The 17,095-nt window shown below is 40.7% G+C and overlaps 1 protein-coding gene across 9 annotated transcripts in view; it reads left to right on the forward strand.

The window, feature by feature from the left end:
* Dab2 (DAB adaptor protein 2) overlaps positions 1 to 17,095 on the forward strand; it is a 129,563-nt gene that overhangs the window by 109,363 nt on the left and 3,105 nt on the right. For 6 of the 9 annotated variants that reach the window (XM_029544060.1, XM_029544059.1, XM_029544061.1 and 3 more), the window contains 10 exons: positions 1,791 to 1,922; positions 2,638 to 2,718; positions 3,473 to 3,499; positions 3,745 to 3,798; positions 4,188 to 4,250; positions 9,058 to 9,711; positions 10,716 to 10,869; positions 14,675 to 15,310; positions 15,860 to 15,966; positions 16,465 to 16,532. In XM_029544060.1, the coding sequence (XP_029399920.1) occupies positions 1,791 to 1,922; positions 2,638 to 2,718; positions 3,473 to 3,499; positions 3,745 to 3,798; positions 4,188 to 4,250; positions 9,058 to 9,711; positions 10,716 to 10,869; positions 14,675 to 15,310; positions 15,860 to 15,966; positions 16,465 to 16,527 (1,971 nt within the window). In that variant the 3' untranslated portion in view covers positions 16,528 to 16,532. The remainder of the gene's footprint in view (positions 1 to 1,790; positions 1,923 to 2,637; positions 2,719 to 3,472; positions 3,500 to 3,744; positions 3,799 to 4,187; positions 4,251 to 9,057; positions 9,712 to 10,715; positions 10,870 to 14,674; positions 15,311 to 15,859; positions 15,967 to 16,464; positions 16,533 to 17,095) is intronic. The other 3 variants (XM_021208282.1, XM_021208281.2, XM_021208280.2) reach the window with 2 other exon arrangements.

A 17,095-nucleotide genomic window follows, 5' to 3' on the forward strand; every position in this document is an offset into this window, starting at 1 on the left:
TTTCTTTCTTTCTCTTTCTTTCTTTCTTTCTTTCTTCCTTCCTTCCTTCCTTCCTTCCTTCCTTCCTTCCTTCCTTTCTTTCTTTCTTTCTTCCTTCCTTTCTTTCCTTCTTTCCTTCCTTCCTTTCTACTTGTGGTAGGTAGCTATTGCTCTATCACAGAATCAGTGTTGCTTCTTCATTGTTTGTTTACTCTGATCAGTACACAGAAGCTATAGTATTTCAAATCTTCAGTATGCACTTTTCCTTTATTCTGTAGAACATGGTAGGATTCATTCACTTAAAGTGTCATTGGTAACTCTGCTATTCAGAGCAAGATACTCTGACAAGATGCCTTTCCAACCCTTCCCTGAGTTACCCATTATCTAATATGCAAAATGTCTGCAAGACTTAGGACCAGGGCACCATGGTAACTGTCCATTCAGCTTGCTGGTCATTAGGTCCTCAAGTATCATTGTCTTTATCAATATCATTCAGTCCTTGATAGCTTTTTATCTCAAGTCCACCTTCATTGGATGACTTGTTTCCAACAGACAAAGCTGTTTTTCTTCACTTCATCCTCTTATTGAATTTCTGGGTCATTTAAAAGGATAAAGAAAAACAAAAAGAGCACTCAGAGGGAATGAATGCATACAATGTGGCATGGTACATATGGTAACAGTTTTCTCTCATAAGCATTATTCCTTTCTTCTTCAAATTTGACTCCTTTAGTAAGTTAATTTTAATATACACATAAAATGATAAATATAGATTCATAACATCTATAAGAAACCATATACTATAATTTGCTTTGCAAAAACCTTCATTTGACAACTCTAAATGTCTTGTAGACTAAAGGGTAGTCGTCAAATGGAACTCAATGCTTCAGATATATCACAGGACTACCTTTTCAGTGATCATAGGCATTTGGAAATAAAATTCAAGACACATTTTGCCACCTACAAATATCTTTGAAGAGTTGAACCCTGATGTGTTCTGGAAAGGATCAAGAGAGAGGGTGTTTGGGGGAGAGAAGAAATAAACCAAAAGAGTCTCTGTCACATTTGACTTCTTAGAACAAGGTCCTTCTAGGACAAGTTAAATACACTTATGGCATCGTTTCACTCGTTTAGGATTTACTGGGTTCAGTCATTTTAACGAAAATACACGATGGGTCTTTGGTTGTTGTCTAAGGGCCCTATGGACAATCCACCAGCTTAGTTGGGCTGTTCATTTAAGTTTGTCCTTTATGCCTACTGAAGTTTTGTTTCATTTGGTTTTTCTTCTTGTCATTCTTTTATTGCGGGATTTGCTCAGGTGGTTGTTCAGTTGGTCAGCTGGTTTTGAGATACAATCTTGTTGTGTCGCCTGAGCTGGTCTTGGAGTCATAAGGTACACTAATAGCCCTGCCTCAAATTCCCAGGGACTCTAAAGGACACAGCACACCCAGCTCAACTTGGGTTGGTTCAATGGGGGGTTGTCTGCTCCCTCTGAACTTCACAAACCATTGAAGCTCCCCTCGGTCCTTCCTTGTAGGTGGCATTTTATCTTTTGGATAGAGAAAGAGAGTCAAGTACTTATAATTTTAGAAAGGATGTTTTTCTAATTTTGTTTTCTATTTATCCATTCTTTTGGAGCCTTTTCTAGCAAAAATAAATCTAGATGTAGCCTTGAACCCAAGACTAAAAAGTCTTTCTTCAAAAGCTTTAAACTCTTTGTATTTCCCTTCACATTTGTTTCTGATCGCCAGCTGTGATGGCCAACAAGTCCATTCTTTATTTCTCACTGTTGCTCTTTTACATTCCCTTTTAAGGTAATTGAGCATGAGCATCCAGTAAATAAGATTTCCTTCATTGCTCGTGATGTGACAGACAACAGAGCATTTGGTTATGTGTGTGGAGGAGAAGGCCAACATCAATTTTTTGCTATAAAAACAGGGCAACAGGTAAGCTCTAAAGAATAATACACCCAAGAACTGGTCCTCTGTTGAGAATAAAAGTGTTTGGTTTTTTGTTTTGTTTTGTTTTGTTTTTGTTTTTGTTTCTTGAGACAGGCTTTCTCTGTATAGCCCTAACTGTCCTGGAACTCACTCTGTAGACTAGGCAGGCCTTAAACTCAGAAATCTGCCTGCCTCAGCCTCCCAAGTGTTGGGATTAAAGACGTGCGCCACCACTGCCCAGCAGACGTGTTTTTTATTCAATGAGATGTACTGGAAACTATTCATTAGGCCAACACTAGATCTCTTCCCAATCATCATTTAGAGAATGACTTTTGCCTAAGAATCTATTTAAAATGTTACTGATAGTCATGTGTGTGGCAAAAGAGTTGTGAGAATGCCTTTCTATTAATGCTACTAATGAATTTAGAACAGTATTGAGTTATTCCCAGAAACCTTGAAGAAACTCCAAAAATCAGCATGCTACCTCTTGTTTTGTCTGAATACTTAAAGAAAACTTCTATTGCAGTAACTATGTTCTTAACATTAAAGAAACATTTATTAACCCAGTGTCCTTTAGTTATCTGAGGGTGGTAGCCCTCTATCAATCAGAGAGGGGTTGTAAGCAATCTCAAGGGGAAATAAAAAAATATTAATGAGAACTGAATATGAGCAAGGAAAGAAGATGGAAACAAAATGTTGTTGATGCTTTCTATTGTTTCAGGCTGAACCGTTAGTCGTCGATCTTAAAGACCTTTTTCAAGTTATCTATAATGTAAAGAAAAAGGAAGAAGATAAGAAAAAGGCAAGTACTATTTGATAGACATTTTACTGGATTAAAAACTATAACCAGGGCGTGTTTAGTGTTGTATGCCATATCTGAAGAGTTCAGTTTCTCTCCTTCCAAGTCTAGAATTGTCTGTGGTTCTTAGTAGGACATGGTAGGATTTTGTGTTAGGAATATCTGATTGGTTGTCTCTGACTCCCTTCAACATTCGGAGTAGGTTCAGGACTTGACAGAGCAACTGTCTTTATTAAGACTTCTATTGCTGTGAAGAGATTGTCATGAGCACTGCAGCTCTTAAAAAAAAAAAAAATTAATTGGGGCTGGCTTACCGTTTCAGAGGTTTAGTCCATCATCATCATGGCGGGAAACATAGTGCTGGGCAGGCAGACATCTTGATTGGCAGGCAGCAGCAGGAGACTGTCACACTGGCCAGAACTTGAGCATATGAGATCTCAAAGCCCACCTCCAGTGACACACTTCCTCTAAGAAGACCACACCTACTCCACCAAGCCAAGCCTACTAATAGTGCTACTCCTACAACAGGCCAAGCATTCATACACATGAGTCTATGGGGGCCGTTCCTATTCAAACCGCCACAGCAATCTAGCTTAATTCTAGAAAGTCTTCAAATCCAGTATCTATGTGAAAGAGGGAGGGGGAAACACAGAGTGAAATATATAAGGTTTTGTTCCTTTTACCTATGAATCAGGATGTGTTTGTTTCTTTATCAGCTCTCTTCTCAAGCTCATTGAACCTGCATCTTTCCTTTTAGGTTGAAGAAGCCAACAAAGCAGAAGAGGTAAAGCTGCCTCTTACTTCTTGTGATGAGTGTGATGTGTAGAAGCCATGTTTGCTAGCTGCAAGAGCACTTTCCCCTCATGACTTAATCCTCTGGGCTAGGGGCCAGTCTTTTCACAGACGATAAATAGTTACATTATTAGAGACCAAGTCGTAACAGCTTAATGGGGGTAATCGGGTAGGGAAATAAATTCTATGGGGCTACTTCAGTGACTAAACCCTTCAACATTTGCCTTTTATTTTCAGAATGGGAGTGAGGCCCTAATGACCCTTGATGATCAAGCTAACAAATTGAAGCTGGTATGTTGGTGATGTTTTCTGATTTCTTACTCGCTTGAACATGGGTTTCCTGTAGATGTTGCTAATACTGGATCTATCTATATTGAGTCCATAGGAAAATTCAATTGGGATGCTGTTTTCATGTAATATTTATATTAGTCTACAACATAGTTTTCTCAGTAGGTCACCAGAATCTAATACAGCACTTCTTTAAGGTGTCAAACAGTGCTATATGCTTGGGAACAAGCCTACACTGACACAAGCAGCTTAATATCAAATCTGTATGAAATCAACTACAATCCACTCATGACAACTATTTTCTATACTTTAGGACACAAACAATTACAGTGATAGACAAAGTAACTGTCTTTGGTAGACACATCTGAATCTAATCCAAATACTTTTTTAAGGGTGTTGACCAGATGGATTTGTTTGGGGACATGTCTACACCTCCTGACCTAAATAGTCCAACAGTAAGTGTTTCGTTTTTAAATTTGCAATGTAATTGAAATAACACCTATAACTCCAAATTTACAATTAACCAGAGAGCTTGAACATTTCATGAAAACTTGGAATGTCTTGATTTTTTTCCTCATGAAATAGAAGTGATTACAAGAAAAATAATTTGAATCTTAAGTGACCATAGGAACCTATTATTACTAATTCAGATATATTAGTATAGAGGTTAAATCTGTGCTACTATATGGTCAATATAATCCTTCTTGGTAATAACTTGGGATCAGAAGGAGGAGCTGACTTATAATTCTTGGCATAAGTCAATTTGAAAGAAGTATGCTTATTAAATGATAAATACTAAATTGTTTTAGCTTCTTCATTTTTTCTGCTTTCCTTTTTTCTAATTTAGCAGTATGAGTTTGACATTAATAGTTAACTAAGATTCATTTGATGACTAACAAGTGCCTTTGTTTTAGAAAATTGCCCATCGTTATAGAACATTATGATATAGCAAACCTACTTATCAATGAATCTGTGACTTATTCTTCAGATCTTCTATAAGACAGACCCCAGACAGAAATATTTATGTCATTTTGAATGACTTCCATCAACTTCTACTATTTATTTCCTAGTTTCCTGAACACCTGCTATTGGCAAGGCATAGCAGCAATCAAGACACATACTGGTCTTATCATCAACCATTCTGGCTAACAGGAAGCATGCTGACTAGTGACAGAGCCAACTAAATGATGCTAATTACAGTATGTTCACCTAGAGTTCAGATTCAGATACTGCTTCTAAAGAAGGGAGTTCCTAGACTCGAGGATGACAAGACAATAACTAGATGAGCAGAGAGTTAGTACATACACAATAATGGGGGAGAGGATTAGTATATATACAATAATGGGGGAAAGGATTAGTACATATACAATAATGGGGGACATGGCTGGCTAAGACTTCCACATCAAGAAATTATCAAGTCTTCGTGATTGCAAAAGATCTCAGGAACTGACAAGAGAGAGAGAGAGAGAGAGAGAGAGAGAGAGAGAAGACTGGGAAAGATTCTCCCTTCCCAGAATGCTGCAAAGAAGTCCAGCAGGCAGAACCTAACTGCATAAGCCCACAAGTCAGCCGAAGCCTGGACTGTGTGCATTCTTTTCTGTATACCTGTGTGGGAATTACACTATGTGGTGCCATCTCAAAGTCCTTGCAGAGCCTACAATAGAGGAGTTAGAATGACCGGATAGTCTTTCAAATAGTGAGTCCTTCCTTACTTACTCGTCCGTGGTGGGATCTTTCACTTTTTTATAATGCTTCTTAACTGTTTTCAGGGTAAAACCTTTGATGTGTTAGGCTAGCAGATCATAGTTCCGGGCTCTTTAAGATTCATCAACAGTCATGACAATTCTTTATTAGTAGCTTCCTCCTTGAAGTAAATCAATATCTGTGGGAGTCTACTTCCTAACTATCACTCTGAAATGGCACTCCAAGAGAGAGGAAGGTTCTCCAGACATGAGTAGAATTTCAGGGGAAGAAGCAAGAAGGTGCTGATTGCTTAACTGGCTTTTGTGCACTTCTGAAGCATTCTGGCCATGAAAATCATCTGGGATTATTTTTTATATTCCATTCCTTGCAAACTAAAACTGTTTTTAATTTGTAGAAACTCAAGTTTTAGTTTAAGAAATAAGTCAAAATAATACATTTAATCAAAGTAGGTAATATCTGGTAAGTTGTTGTTGTTGTTGTTGTTGCTGTTTTTAGCTCACAGGGCTAATTATGTGCTGGGTAGATATTTGCAACATATTCTTTCACATTGACTCCATGTGCAGAGGTCACAAAATAGATGTTCCGCTGACTGGTAAAACTAGCATGCCCTGGATTTTTTTTTTCAATTCTTATAACAACTGCTCTGGAAAATGTGAAGCCAAAGGGCGAAAAAAAAAAAAAAATCTAAATTACCTCCTAGACTCCTTTAGTTATCCTGAGTGGCTGTAGCTTCTCCAAAATTAATGAACAAAACTTTTATGCACTTCAAATAATGTGTTGGCATCCCTTAGAACATAACTTTTTTTGTAAAATGATGGAAGCATGATGTTTCATGCTGTTTAAGAAGTAAAGAGAAAGGGAGAGAAGAAGACACAAAGACAGGCAAAGAGTGAAGGAGGGGAAGCAGAAAGGAAGGGGTGTGTGGTCTTGAACTTTAAAAACCTGACCTCTTCAAAGACTACAGGAAATGATCCAGCATCACAGAGATTAAACATGACGTGAGAGGATTAAACTAAGGTAAAAAGTTTAAATAGTATATCTACATACATGTGTATATAGATACCCCCATAACATGGCATGGGTAAACACAGGTATAAAAGAAATAGAAGTATCAATAAGAAAAGCATAAAGAAAAATCTGAATTTGAGCTGGGTGATTGAAGTATACAGGACACAATGTAATATCTAGGGTAAAAGCAAGTGGGATCCTACCACGTAGCGGTCTGAAAACTGATCTAACGAAGCTGGTTTTAATGCACATAAAGAATGGCAGAAAGCCAACAGTGGGGTTGAGGCCTGGGTTAGTAACCATTTCCGGGAAGCTAGCTACCCTCTTCACACCCCCTTGCTGAAGTGACTTGATTCACTTTCACAGCTGTCTGAAGGTGCTTGGTGGTAGCCAAGAGTGCCAATGGTCCAGACGGTCTAATGAAGCCCTGATGAAGCTATGACCTCAGGAGTAGACAAAGAGTCTCCTGGCCATCCACTCTAGTCTTTTAGTTAGACTTGAACTTAGATCAACAACAGCCCTAACCTGAGGAGAGCCGTATACATTTTGCTTATAGGGTGACTCTTCAGAAGTCTAACACTGTGACTCCTGTTTGGTGTCCTAAGAACAACTTCTGAAGTGTCTGGGAAGGAGAACTCTGCCAGCTGAGAACACCCAACTGTGCTAACTGAGAGGTGGCTCAAAACAAATAAATTCTGAAATCAACCTTCCCAAATGCATCTTTTCCCACCTTTTGATTGCTTAAAGATCCCCTGATTAAGAAGTCTCCCATTCATTTGTTTGATTAAAAGCTTTTCAATTTAAGCTCTTTCTTGTGATGAATTCTTCTAGTTGTAAAATGAAAACCAGCCTAGAAAGAAAGAAAGAAAGAAAGAAAGAAAGAAAGAAAGAAAGAAAGAAAGAAAGAAAGGAAGAAAGAAAGAAAGAAAGAAAGAAAATTTGATTTTATATTTTCCAGGAAAGAAAGGCAAATTGATTAAAAAGAGAGACTATAGTTTGGGTCTGATTTTTGTTGCCTCTTCTGTGGTCACAAAAGAGAAATGGAACATTTTCTTTGTTTAAAAGCCAGAGACGTTTGAACCCCTTTTGTCCTCATTAGTTTAAAAGGTTCTGATTTCTTTAAAGTTGCCCTTATCCCAGTGATCAAAATAGTGCTCCACCCAGGTTAATTCTAGATGTCTACTTAAGCTTCCTTCCCAGCTGGACACTGTTTATTCTTTAAAATCTATGGCTGACATAGTTAAGTATTTAATAGATCAAAGTCAATCGAAAAGGTCTTTCCCAGGGTAAGTCGTAATTAGTTATGAATTGGAATAAAAACACGTCAAATTGATTAAATTGGTAGCTTTGATGCTAACAATTTTCATGAGACAAGTGAAGAAACCAAACAATTAACATCTATATTTTTCTCATATAATAGAGAAGAAATAGAATTAGTACATCTATATTTTTCTCATATAATAGAGAAGAACTGAAATTAGTACAAACAATTAACATCTATATTTTTCTCATATAATAGAGAAGAAATGGAATTAGTACATCTATATTTTTCTCATCTAATAGAGAAGAAATGGAATTAGTACAAACAATTAACATCTATATTTTCTCATATAATAGAGAAGAAATGGAATTAGTAGTTATGCATTTTTTGAAGATCCCACCCTAAGGCCATATTTTTTCTTAGTTTATTAACTGACTTTATTGCTAAATCGGTGAGACCACTGCCACAAGTGAGCTATGTATTAAAAATATTCACAACAATGTGAGGTTAGTGTGTGATTGATTAGATGTGATCCCTACTTTGACTGTCGTGTTCAAAAGAATACACATGACAGGTATGTCCAAGACCAGATGAAGACGGTAAACATGAGAGATCCAATTTAGCTAGTACTGTTAGTAAAGCCTTTGTTCAAACAGTCATACCTACAGATAAAGATGAAAAGGGAGAATCTTGTTTTCCCCCCGGAGGAAGGAAAGACACTTGACTTTAAACTTCATCCCAACCATAACTAGAGTTTTGACATGTAATTCAGCGGTAGAATGCTTACCTAGTATATTCAAAGCCCTGGGTTCAATTTCTAGAACTGTACACTTACACATGTGATGCACATATGAGCATTAACCATTGAATTTGCTCACTTAAAGAAGTAATTAGTTAGAAACTTCTGGAAGTACCACCCAAAGGACTACGGACTGTGTTTCTCAGACAGAAAACTGGACCAGGTTTCTGAAGTCAGCTCATCTGTCCAAACAGTATATTCAAACCATTTAGAGTAAATCTTAATTAATTCAAAGCTATCAGTTGGACCAATGCAGAGAATGAACCCAACCCATTTGAATGAATGAACTAAAGAGAACGTGTTTTCATCAAAGGAAAGGCGACCCAATGGGAATTTAGGTAGGGAGATGATGGGAGATGGTAATAGTCCTAAATTCTAATAGGAACCCTGGTAGTCCTTGTCATGTTGATGTAGTTTTCTCATTTGGATTATAACATGGACTAACACTGTCTCTCTCTTTCTCTCTCTTTTTTTCCCCAAAATGTGCTAGGAGAGCAAAGATATCCTGTTAGTGGATCTAAACTCTGAAATCGACACCAATCAGAACTCTTTAAGAGAAAATCCATTCTTAACAAATGGAGTCACCTCCTGTTCTCTCCCTCGACCAAAGCCTCAGGCGTCCTTCTTGCCTGAGAATGCCTTTTCTGCCAATCTCAACTTCTTTCCCACCCCTAATCCCGATCCTTTCCGTGATGATCCTTTTGCACAGCCAGACCAATCGACACCCTCTTCGTTTGATTCTCTCACATCTCCAGATCAGAAGAAAGCGAGTCTGAGTAGCTCGTCTACTCCACAGAGTAAAGGGCCCCTGAACGGTGATACTGATTACTTTGGTCAGCAATTTGACCAGCTCTCTAACCGGACTGGCAAACCGGAAGCTCAGGGAGGCCCATGGCCCTACCCAAGTTCGCAAACCCAGCAAACAGTGAGAACTCAAAATGGGGTATCTGAAAGAGAACAGAACGGCTTCCATATCAAATCTTCCCCGAACCCTTTTGTGGGAAGCCCTCCCAAAGGACGATCGGTACCGAATGGCGTAAAGCAGGACTTGGAAAGTTCTGTCCAGTCCTCAGCACATGACTCCATAGCCATTATCCCACCTCCACAAAGTACCAAACCAGGAAGAGGCAGAAGGACTGCTAAGGTGAATTGTCTTTTCCGCATATCCATTAGCAGAGTGCATGCTCGTTACCGAAGGGTGGTGTGACGCAAGCGCTCTTCCTTGCTGCTTTTTTAGTTTCCTGTGTGGCTGTGACATAGAAGGTGGGATGAGGCACATCGGTCCTTCAGGAATATGCCCCTCTAGCCAGCGTTCTTCCTAAGCTTCCCAGCAGTGTTTGCCACATCTGCTTTCCGTTTGCATGTCTTGTCACTTAATACTAAACTAAACACAAGTTGTTGTTGTTTTTTTTTTTTCCATTGTTAATGCTGCTATGCTTCTGTTCCTCTGGTAAGTTTAATTGTCATGTTTTGGGATGGGAGGGCGAGAGTTCTTGTGATGGTTCCCTTGGTCCTGTCCCCACACTAACGCCACGTCCCGCACACCCCCCTCATCGCTGACGTCCATGGTGGTGGTGAAAATCTCTCAAGTCTGTCTGTCTCCTCTCTTAAACGTAAATGTCGATTGAGTAACCCATTGACTTAGAAACTTACACAACCACTATTACCAACTTCATTCAAAAGTGACTCCAAGTGCAGCGTCTGTAGGAGATTTTTTTTTTTTAAGCACTCATAGGAATGTGCAGATTGACCTAATGATGAAGGTAGTGTTGTCTCTGCCAAAGCCCATTGAATAGAACAATTGCAATTATTTAGGAAGCTTATGTTGCGCTTTCTTTCCCAGCTTCACATTTTAGCCAATACGGAGACCAGACTGACACAAAAAGGATAAAATGAGAAAAGTAGATTTCCTTTTGCAAGTCCAAGATGGTATCCACTTCTCTACCCACGGAAGCCATGTGTCCTTATCCCAACCCCCACCTCACCTTTGGTCTGTCATTTACTTGGATAGAAATAGTCACTTGCCAGTAATAATAAAAGGTTTTCCTATACATGGTTGTTAGCTTTGGGTAAACAGTAGGAGACAGACAGCAGCTGTGTTTCCCTCCTTGCTGAATAACTCTTCTCCCTCCTTCTCCATTTTGTCAGTCTTCAGCAAACGACTTGCTTGCTTCAGACATCTTTGCCTCAGAACCTCCAGGCCAGATGTCCCCCACAGGACAACCTGCAGTCCCGCAGTCGAACTTTCTGGATCTCTTCAAAGGCAGCGCTCCTGCCCCAATGGGGCCCCTTGTAGGTCTAGGTATGTTCCTAGAGTTGGAATTAAATGTCATGTTGCTACCGTCACCCATAATAATAATGCAGGGGAGGAAGGCACTTTCTGTGTTGGGTGGGCAAAAGTGGGAGATGTCCAGCAACAGCCCTCATTTTGATACCTGCGCAACCCGCACCCCTGTGAGATTCCTGCCTTGTAACTGAAATGCAGCTCTCTGAGCTGCCATGTGGCAGCAAGTCCATCTTCAGTATTGCGTGTCCCTGAACGGCTGACAGTGGCTTTCAAAGGACAGTTTTGTAAAGGATTCTGAAGTCTGGCTAGCTTCAATGGTAAACGGAGATAAAGTGAGAAAGCCTTGGGTGCTGTCTGAGTTGCAAACATAGGAATATGCATACTTTCTATGCCATTTGCCATGATGGACAGAGGTCTGTCTCCTCTCAGACCCTCTTATGAGCCCCAGAATGGTGTAGGTTAAGCTTGAAGCCAGGCTAAGTCATAAAGAAAAGGTCTGTCTGACTTGTGGGCTCTGCTCCCCACGTAGGTCTGAATAAGCTCATCTGGTTTTGAATACTTGTATCTTAGCAACTCACAATCAATAATTTTTCTAGAAGAGCATCTAAGTAGAGATAGAAGGAAAGCTACTAGGAAAAAAAAAAAAGCTAAATCAAGAAGGAGCATAGATGGAATTTTATTAGACAGTGGGATGTGCTGGGTTTAAAACGTATTTTCGGCTTGCCAGATCCACCAAGCCTCTGCCGAAGGATCCTGATGAAGGGACACTGATTGAACGCTGGTCCTGTTACTCTTTCTCCACAGCCTCTGGTTCTTTGCAGGCTCCATAGTTCAGTTTTCAGAAGCCCTAACAATAGTCCTTGCCATCCTGCTGGGGATCCCCTCTGTTTGTTTGCTTCTTGGCACCTGTGCAACCTCAGACAGAATCTGACTTGGGGGTGGGGTGGGGGGGGGCCATGGATCAAGAAGGACTCTCCGGCCCTTGGGTAAAATTGGAATGGTGAGCATGGCTTTCCCTGTGCTCTGCAGAGGCAGCGGTCATCACAATCTTTCTCTCGTCCTCTATTTCTTTTGTTCTCCCCTTTGCTATTTTTCTGCAAAGGAGAGCCGTTTGCGTCTTCCATGTTAAGTCTGTCTAAACATGTCAGGAGTAGGGATAAGGAGATGGTACGACTGCTGAGTGACTGACATCCAGGTGAGTGTGAGAAGCCAGTAGATGCCCGGCTTCTGCTGGATGCTACAGCACCCTCCCCCCCCCCCCATACTCACAGTGAAACAGCTAGTATCTTTCCTTCATAGAAACGCAGAGGATTGCATTTGGGGCCTGTGACTAGACGACATCCCAGGGTTCTGTAGTCTAATAGCAATGCCTTGAAGAATTCTTACAGCCAATATTTAACAAGTCAGCCTGAAGATACAGCTGGACCTTATAACTGTTAATTTATTCAGACGAAGTGAAGCTTTTTGGCGAGGTGCCCCTGTTGAGGCCTTGGGGTATACAACTGCAGAATACTGATGATTCTTCCAAGTTTGGACATGGAGCTCAAACTGAGCCCCACAGTGTAGCCCCTGTCCATTGGCAGTGATCCTCCGCCAAACCATGGAAGGTTGTAGGTCTGACTTCCGCCGGACCCAGCTGGGGAACCGACTCCTCTGGAGATCTTGGGGGGTGGGTAAAAGGCTTACAGGAAGCTGAGCCCTCAGCTTTGACTTGTACCCTGTGTTTTGATCTAGCTTCAGAAGTTAGTAAAATTAATGCCTTATGCCCATACTCTCTTATTCCTCAGTCCTTGCCCGTACTTTCTCTAGCTGGGCCATAAATGGCTTAGGAGCATATTGGGTTCAGTCTGGGAGATAGGAATGAAGGCTGGCACAAATGCAGACCTGCCAAGTGCTTACTTCCTGGCAGATGTAATATTGTTCTTTCGTCAGAATGGCACTCCCATTGATACGATCTATGGCTAAACTTAAGCAGTTTCACAAGGAAAGGCAAGTAAGTAGTTCAGGATGAAGGATGAAAAATGGGTACTTCCTCTTATTATTTATTTATTGATTGATTGATTGATTTATTTGAGACAAGGTGTCCCTGTGTAGCACTGGCTGTCCTGGAACTCACTCTGTAGATCAGGCTGGCCTCAAAACTCCCAGAGATCCACCTGCATCTGCCTCCCAAGCACTGGAACTAAAGGCATGCACCACCACTGCCCAGCTCATTTATTTATTTACTTATTTATTTATTTCCATCTAAACAGCTGATATTATTAGTAAATGACCCTTCCTTCCATTCACAATATTAATTTATTTTTGAAACATTGTTTAAACTTTGTTTAAATTAAAGCCACTTTTAAGGCTTATATTAGAAAATCTAAGTGAAGCCATGTCTTGGTTTTTCTGACTGTATTATGTAATGCAAGCAAGTTCTGGCTCCTGTGTCTATGAAGTTAGTATGTGGATTAGCTTATCATTGCACAATAGTGCTTCTTGTGCCTTGCTGTGAAGAGGTCAAACTGGGAGAATAAGGTGCTGGAGTCAGGGCCAATGGGCTTGAGTTTGTCCCTCTAGGCATGGGCTGTGAACTTCCTGATTTGATTATGTTCTTGATTCAGTTCCCTCACTGAGAAATAGGCATGTTGATCAAGTGAGGAGTCCCTTCTGTGTGAATGGAGCAAATGTGTTCCTAGTTAGATGCCAGCATTCGTGAGAGCTAAAGGATCAAATGCCAATAAGATTAAGAGAGAGCTCCCTAGATCAGGTATATCCCTATATACCTGAGCAGACCTTGGATGCTGGCTCTGCACTCAGTCCCACAACACCCACTGGAGGCCTGGGTTTTCATGCGGTATCTACATTCTGAAGAACACATGACAGGGAGGCAGACCCTGGAGATAATATTCCCTGACTCAGGTCACCATTCCCCAGGAAGAGGCTCTGCTATCTGCTGCTTTATCTCCTCCACATTTCTTATAACTGCTCTACCCTAACTTCTGGCAAAGCATAGTGAGCAACGCGTGGCAGGAAGCACTTTTAGTTGAGGCAGCCTTCCCAGGATAATAGCCTTTCCTCCAGCCTTATATGTAAAAGTCTAAAAAACTACGTTGGCCTCAACTAAAATTTATCTTCCCCCTGTATCGCTGCGTCGACTCTGGCAGTGTTCAAAAGCAGAGAGACTTTGAAACAGGAGAGACTTTTCTGAGGCCCTACGCCCATTCGTGACAGCTGGTTTCCATAAGTGCCCAGCAGGAACCAACTGTTAGATGCAAATACAAAATAATGAGTGGGTACAGCGAATTATCTTAATGAACTGCTTAGTAATCATTGTAATTTGCATATTTAAACCCGTCCACTTAACAAATCCGTTTCTTGCTATTGGCAAATTCTATTCGGGACACATCAGTACATGTTTGATAAATATTTTGGTTTTTCCTGATCAGGACCTCATAGGGGTGGATTACTCTTCATAAGAAGGAAAGTAGAAAGGCGTGAGTAGAAAGAATATGCACCAAGCATCTAAAGGCTAAGCTAGACAGTGCTAATGAGCTAAGTTTCTGAGAGATTTAATGTCTTAGAGACATTATTTCAGAGCCAGCTTTACAACTTCATATAAAGTATGTCTTGGGAGTGCGCTACAAATACGCCCAGAAAGTCGTGCTTTTGTAAAATTTAAGAATCCTTGTCAAAGGGATGAATACAACCAAAGTATGTTATATGGATGCTTGAAAAAAAAATGCCATGATGAAGCCATTATTTCATACAATCAGCTCATCATTATAAAAAATAAAATAAAAGAATCCTCTTCAAGTTTGTCTCCCTCTTCCTTCAGGTACGGTCCCAGTAACACCCCCCCAAGCAGGACCTTGGACGCCTGTGGTCTACAGTCCTTCGACAACTGTGGTCCCAGGAGCCATAATAAGTGGCCAGCCTCCCGGTTTTGGCCAGCCACTCGTTTTTGGTACAACCCCGGCAGTCCAAGTCTGGAATCAGCCTCCGTCATTTGCAACCCCAGCTTCCCCTCCACCCCCCACAGTTTGGTGTCCTACCACATCTGTGGCGCCCAACGCTTGGTCATCCACAAGCCCTCTGGGGAATCCTTTTCAGAGTAATAATATCTTTCCACCTCCCACCATATCCACTCAGTCCTCTCCTCAGCCTATGATGTCCTCTGTTCTGGCCACACCTCCTCAACCACCTCCCCGAAATGGCCCACTAAAGGACATTCCCAGTGATGCTTTCACTGGTTTAGATCCCCTTGGGGATAAAGAGGTCAAGGAAGTGAAAGAAATGTTTAAGGACTTCCAGCTGCGGCAGCCACCTCTTGTACCCTCAAGGAAGGGAGAGACTCCTGCCTCTGGGACTTCAAGCGCCTTCTCCAGTTACTTCAACAATAAAGTTGGCATTCCTCAGGAGCATGTAGACCATGATGATTTTGATGCCAATCAACTGTTGAACAAGATTAATGGTAAGTTTGCTCAAGTACCTGCCAACTAATATTCAGCCCCATCCATATAGTCATACAGTCTGATGGGGAGCTCAGAGGACCTTCTTTGTTCATCAATAGTCTACCTCCTGCTTCCTCTGGCACTCAGGGCTGTGGAGGTAACTTAGCCATTCACCATAGAGCCCTTTACCTCAGCCAATCCCAGGGACTGGCCCAATGCTGCCCTCTAGTGACTGTTCTCAAAAGGGCCTCCAAGAGCCATTGAAAGGTGGCTTGTGACTTTTGGAGAACTGAATGAATATCTAACCCATATACCATGGCTACAAGGAAGGGACTTGTGAGTGTCTCCCACTTCAGATAATATATATATATATATATATATATATATATATATATATATATATATGTAGCTTTCTGTTCTGTGATGAAGAGATAGATTCTCCTGGTATATGTGGTGATTTCTAGCTCACTGGGGTAAAGAATTAAGTTTCAAAGCTAAGCCAGGCAGAGAACATGTGCTGTGTGTGAGCACAGCTTGTCTACTAACTACTTGGGTTCTTTGCCTTCCAGAACCACCAAAGCCAGCCCCGAGACAAGGTGTCCTCTCAGGTACCAAGTCTGCTGACAGTTCACTCGAGAACCCTTTCTCCAAAGGGTTCAGCTCATCAAACCCCTCCGTAAGTATCAAATCCTAGAAGCGCATGCCATGTATAACTATAGCTTCCTGACTCTACCTTCCCTATACATTAACTCTTTGATGAGAATGCCTATTTGGCTGTGATGCGTTCTTAGGAAACTTCATAGTATAAACATCCTATCAAGCTGGGATGAGATTATGTTTCACAGGTACTGTCATCCCCTGAACTTGAGGAATAATACCATCCAAAGCTCTCCTTTGTGTTTCACTTAATCTGTCTTATGAAAACATTGACGGGAGAAGCTGTATCAAAATAGACTCTTAAGATTTTAAAGATTAAAATTCTTAATCTCCCATTGATTGTCCATCAAAAAACAATTCTTCCAAGTTGAGGGAGACAAATGCAATGTTCTCCCCAGCCTTAACTTTGAACATTGATTGGCTTACCATCTAACTGATGCTTAAAGGAAGCCGAAGTTCCATTATGTGTTATTTTTATGGCTATAATAGTGTTTGTTCTATTGGCTTCATCCCCTAGGTGGTTTCTCAGCCTGCATCTTCTGATTCCCACAGGAGCCCTTTCGGAAATCCCTTTGCCTAGCTTCTGTAAGTGGAAGAGCCTACTTAGTGTTGTCTTGCAGTAGGTGGACGGTGAGAGGTGGTGATGGAGAGGGGAAAGCATGAGATTTTATTTTTAGAATTTTGAGGAGGTTGGGTATGTGTAATTTAAGAGGAGTAGACATGGAAATCAATGCTCTGATAATTTAATAATAAATATTAAGTATTTTAAAAATATTTTTGCAGTCATAATCTAGCTAGGAGATGCAAATTTTTAGCTTGTGTTGTTGATACATCAGTTCTATATGGAAATAAATTCAATAGAACATATATTTTTAACCTTCTAGGCTTTTTTTTTTTTTTCGTTTTTGTGACAAGGTGTCATGTATCTGACTTCAAAGTCTCTCTGTAATGGGAAGTGACTTTATTCTGATCCTCCTGCCTCCTCCTCCTAAGTGCTAGGGTTGCAGGCATGTACACCCACTTTTCTCTAGTCCTGGAGATGACACCCAGGGCCTCGTGAATGAAGTCCTATCCCTGCGAAATCCCCAGACCTACCTTTAAAAGAATCTATGCTCAAGGAGCATAAAAGAATCTATGCTCAAGGAGAT

This window comes from Mus pahari, chromosome 11 (genome assembly GCF_900095145.1).
Source record: "Mus pahari chromosome 11, PAHARI_EIJ_v1.1, whole genome shotgun sequence".
NCBI lineage: Eukaryota > Metazoa > Chordata > Mammalia > Rodentia > Muridae > Mus > Mus pahari.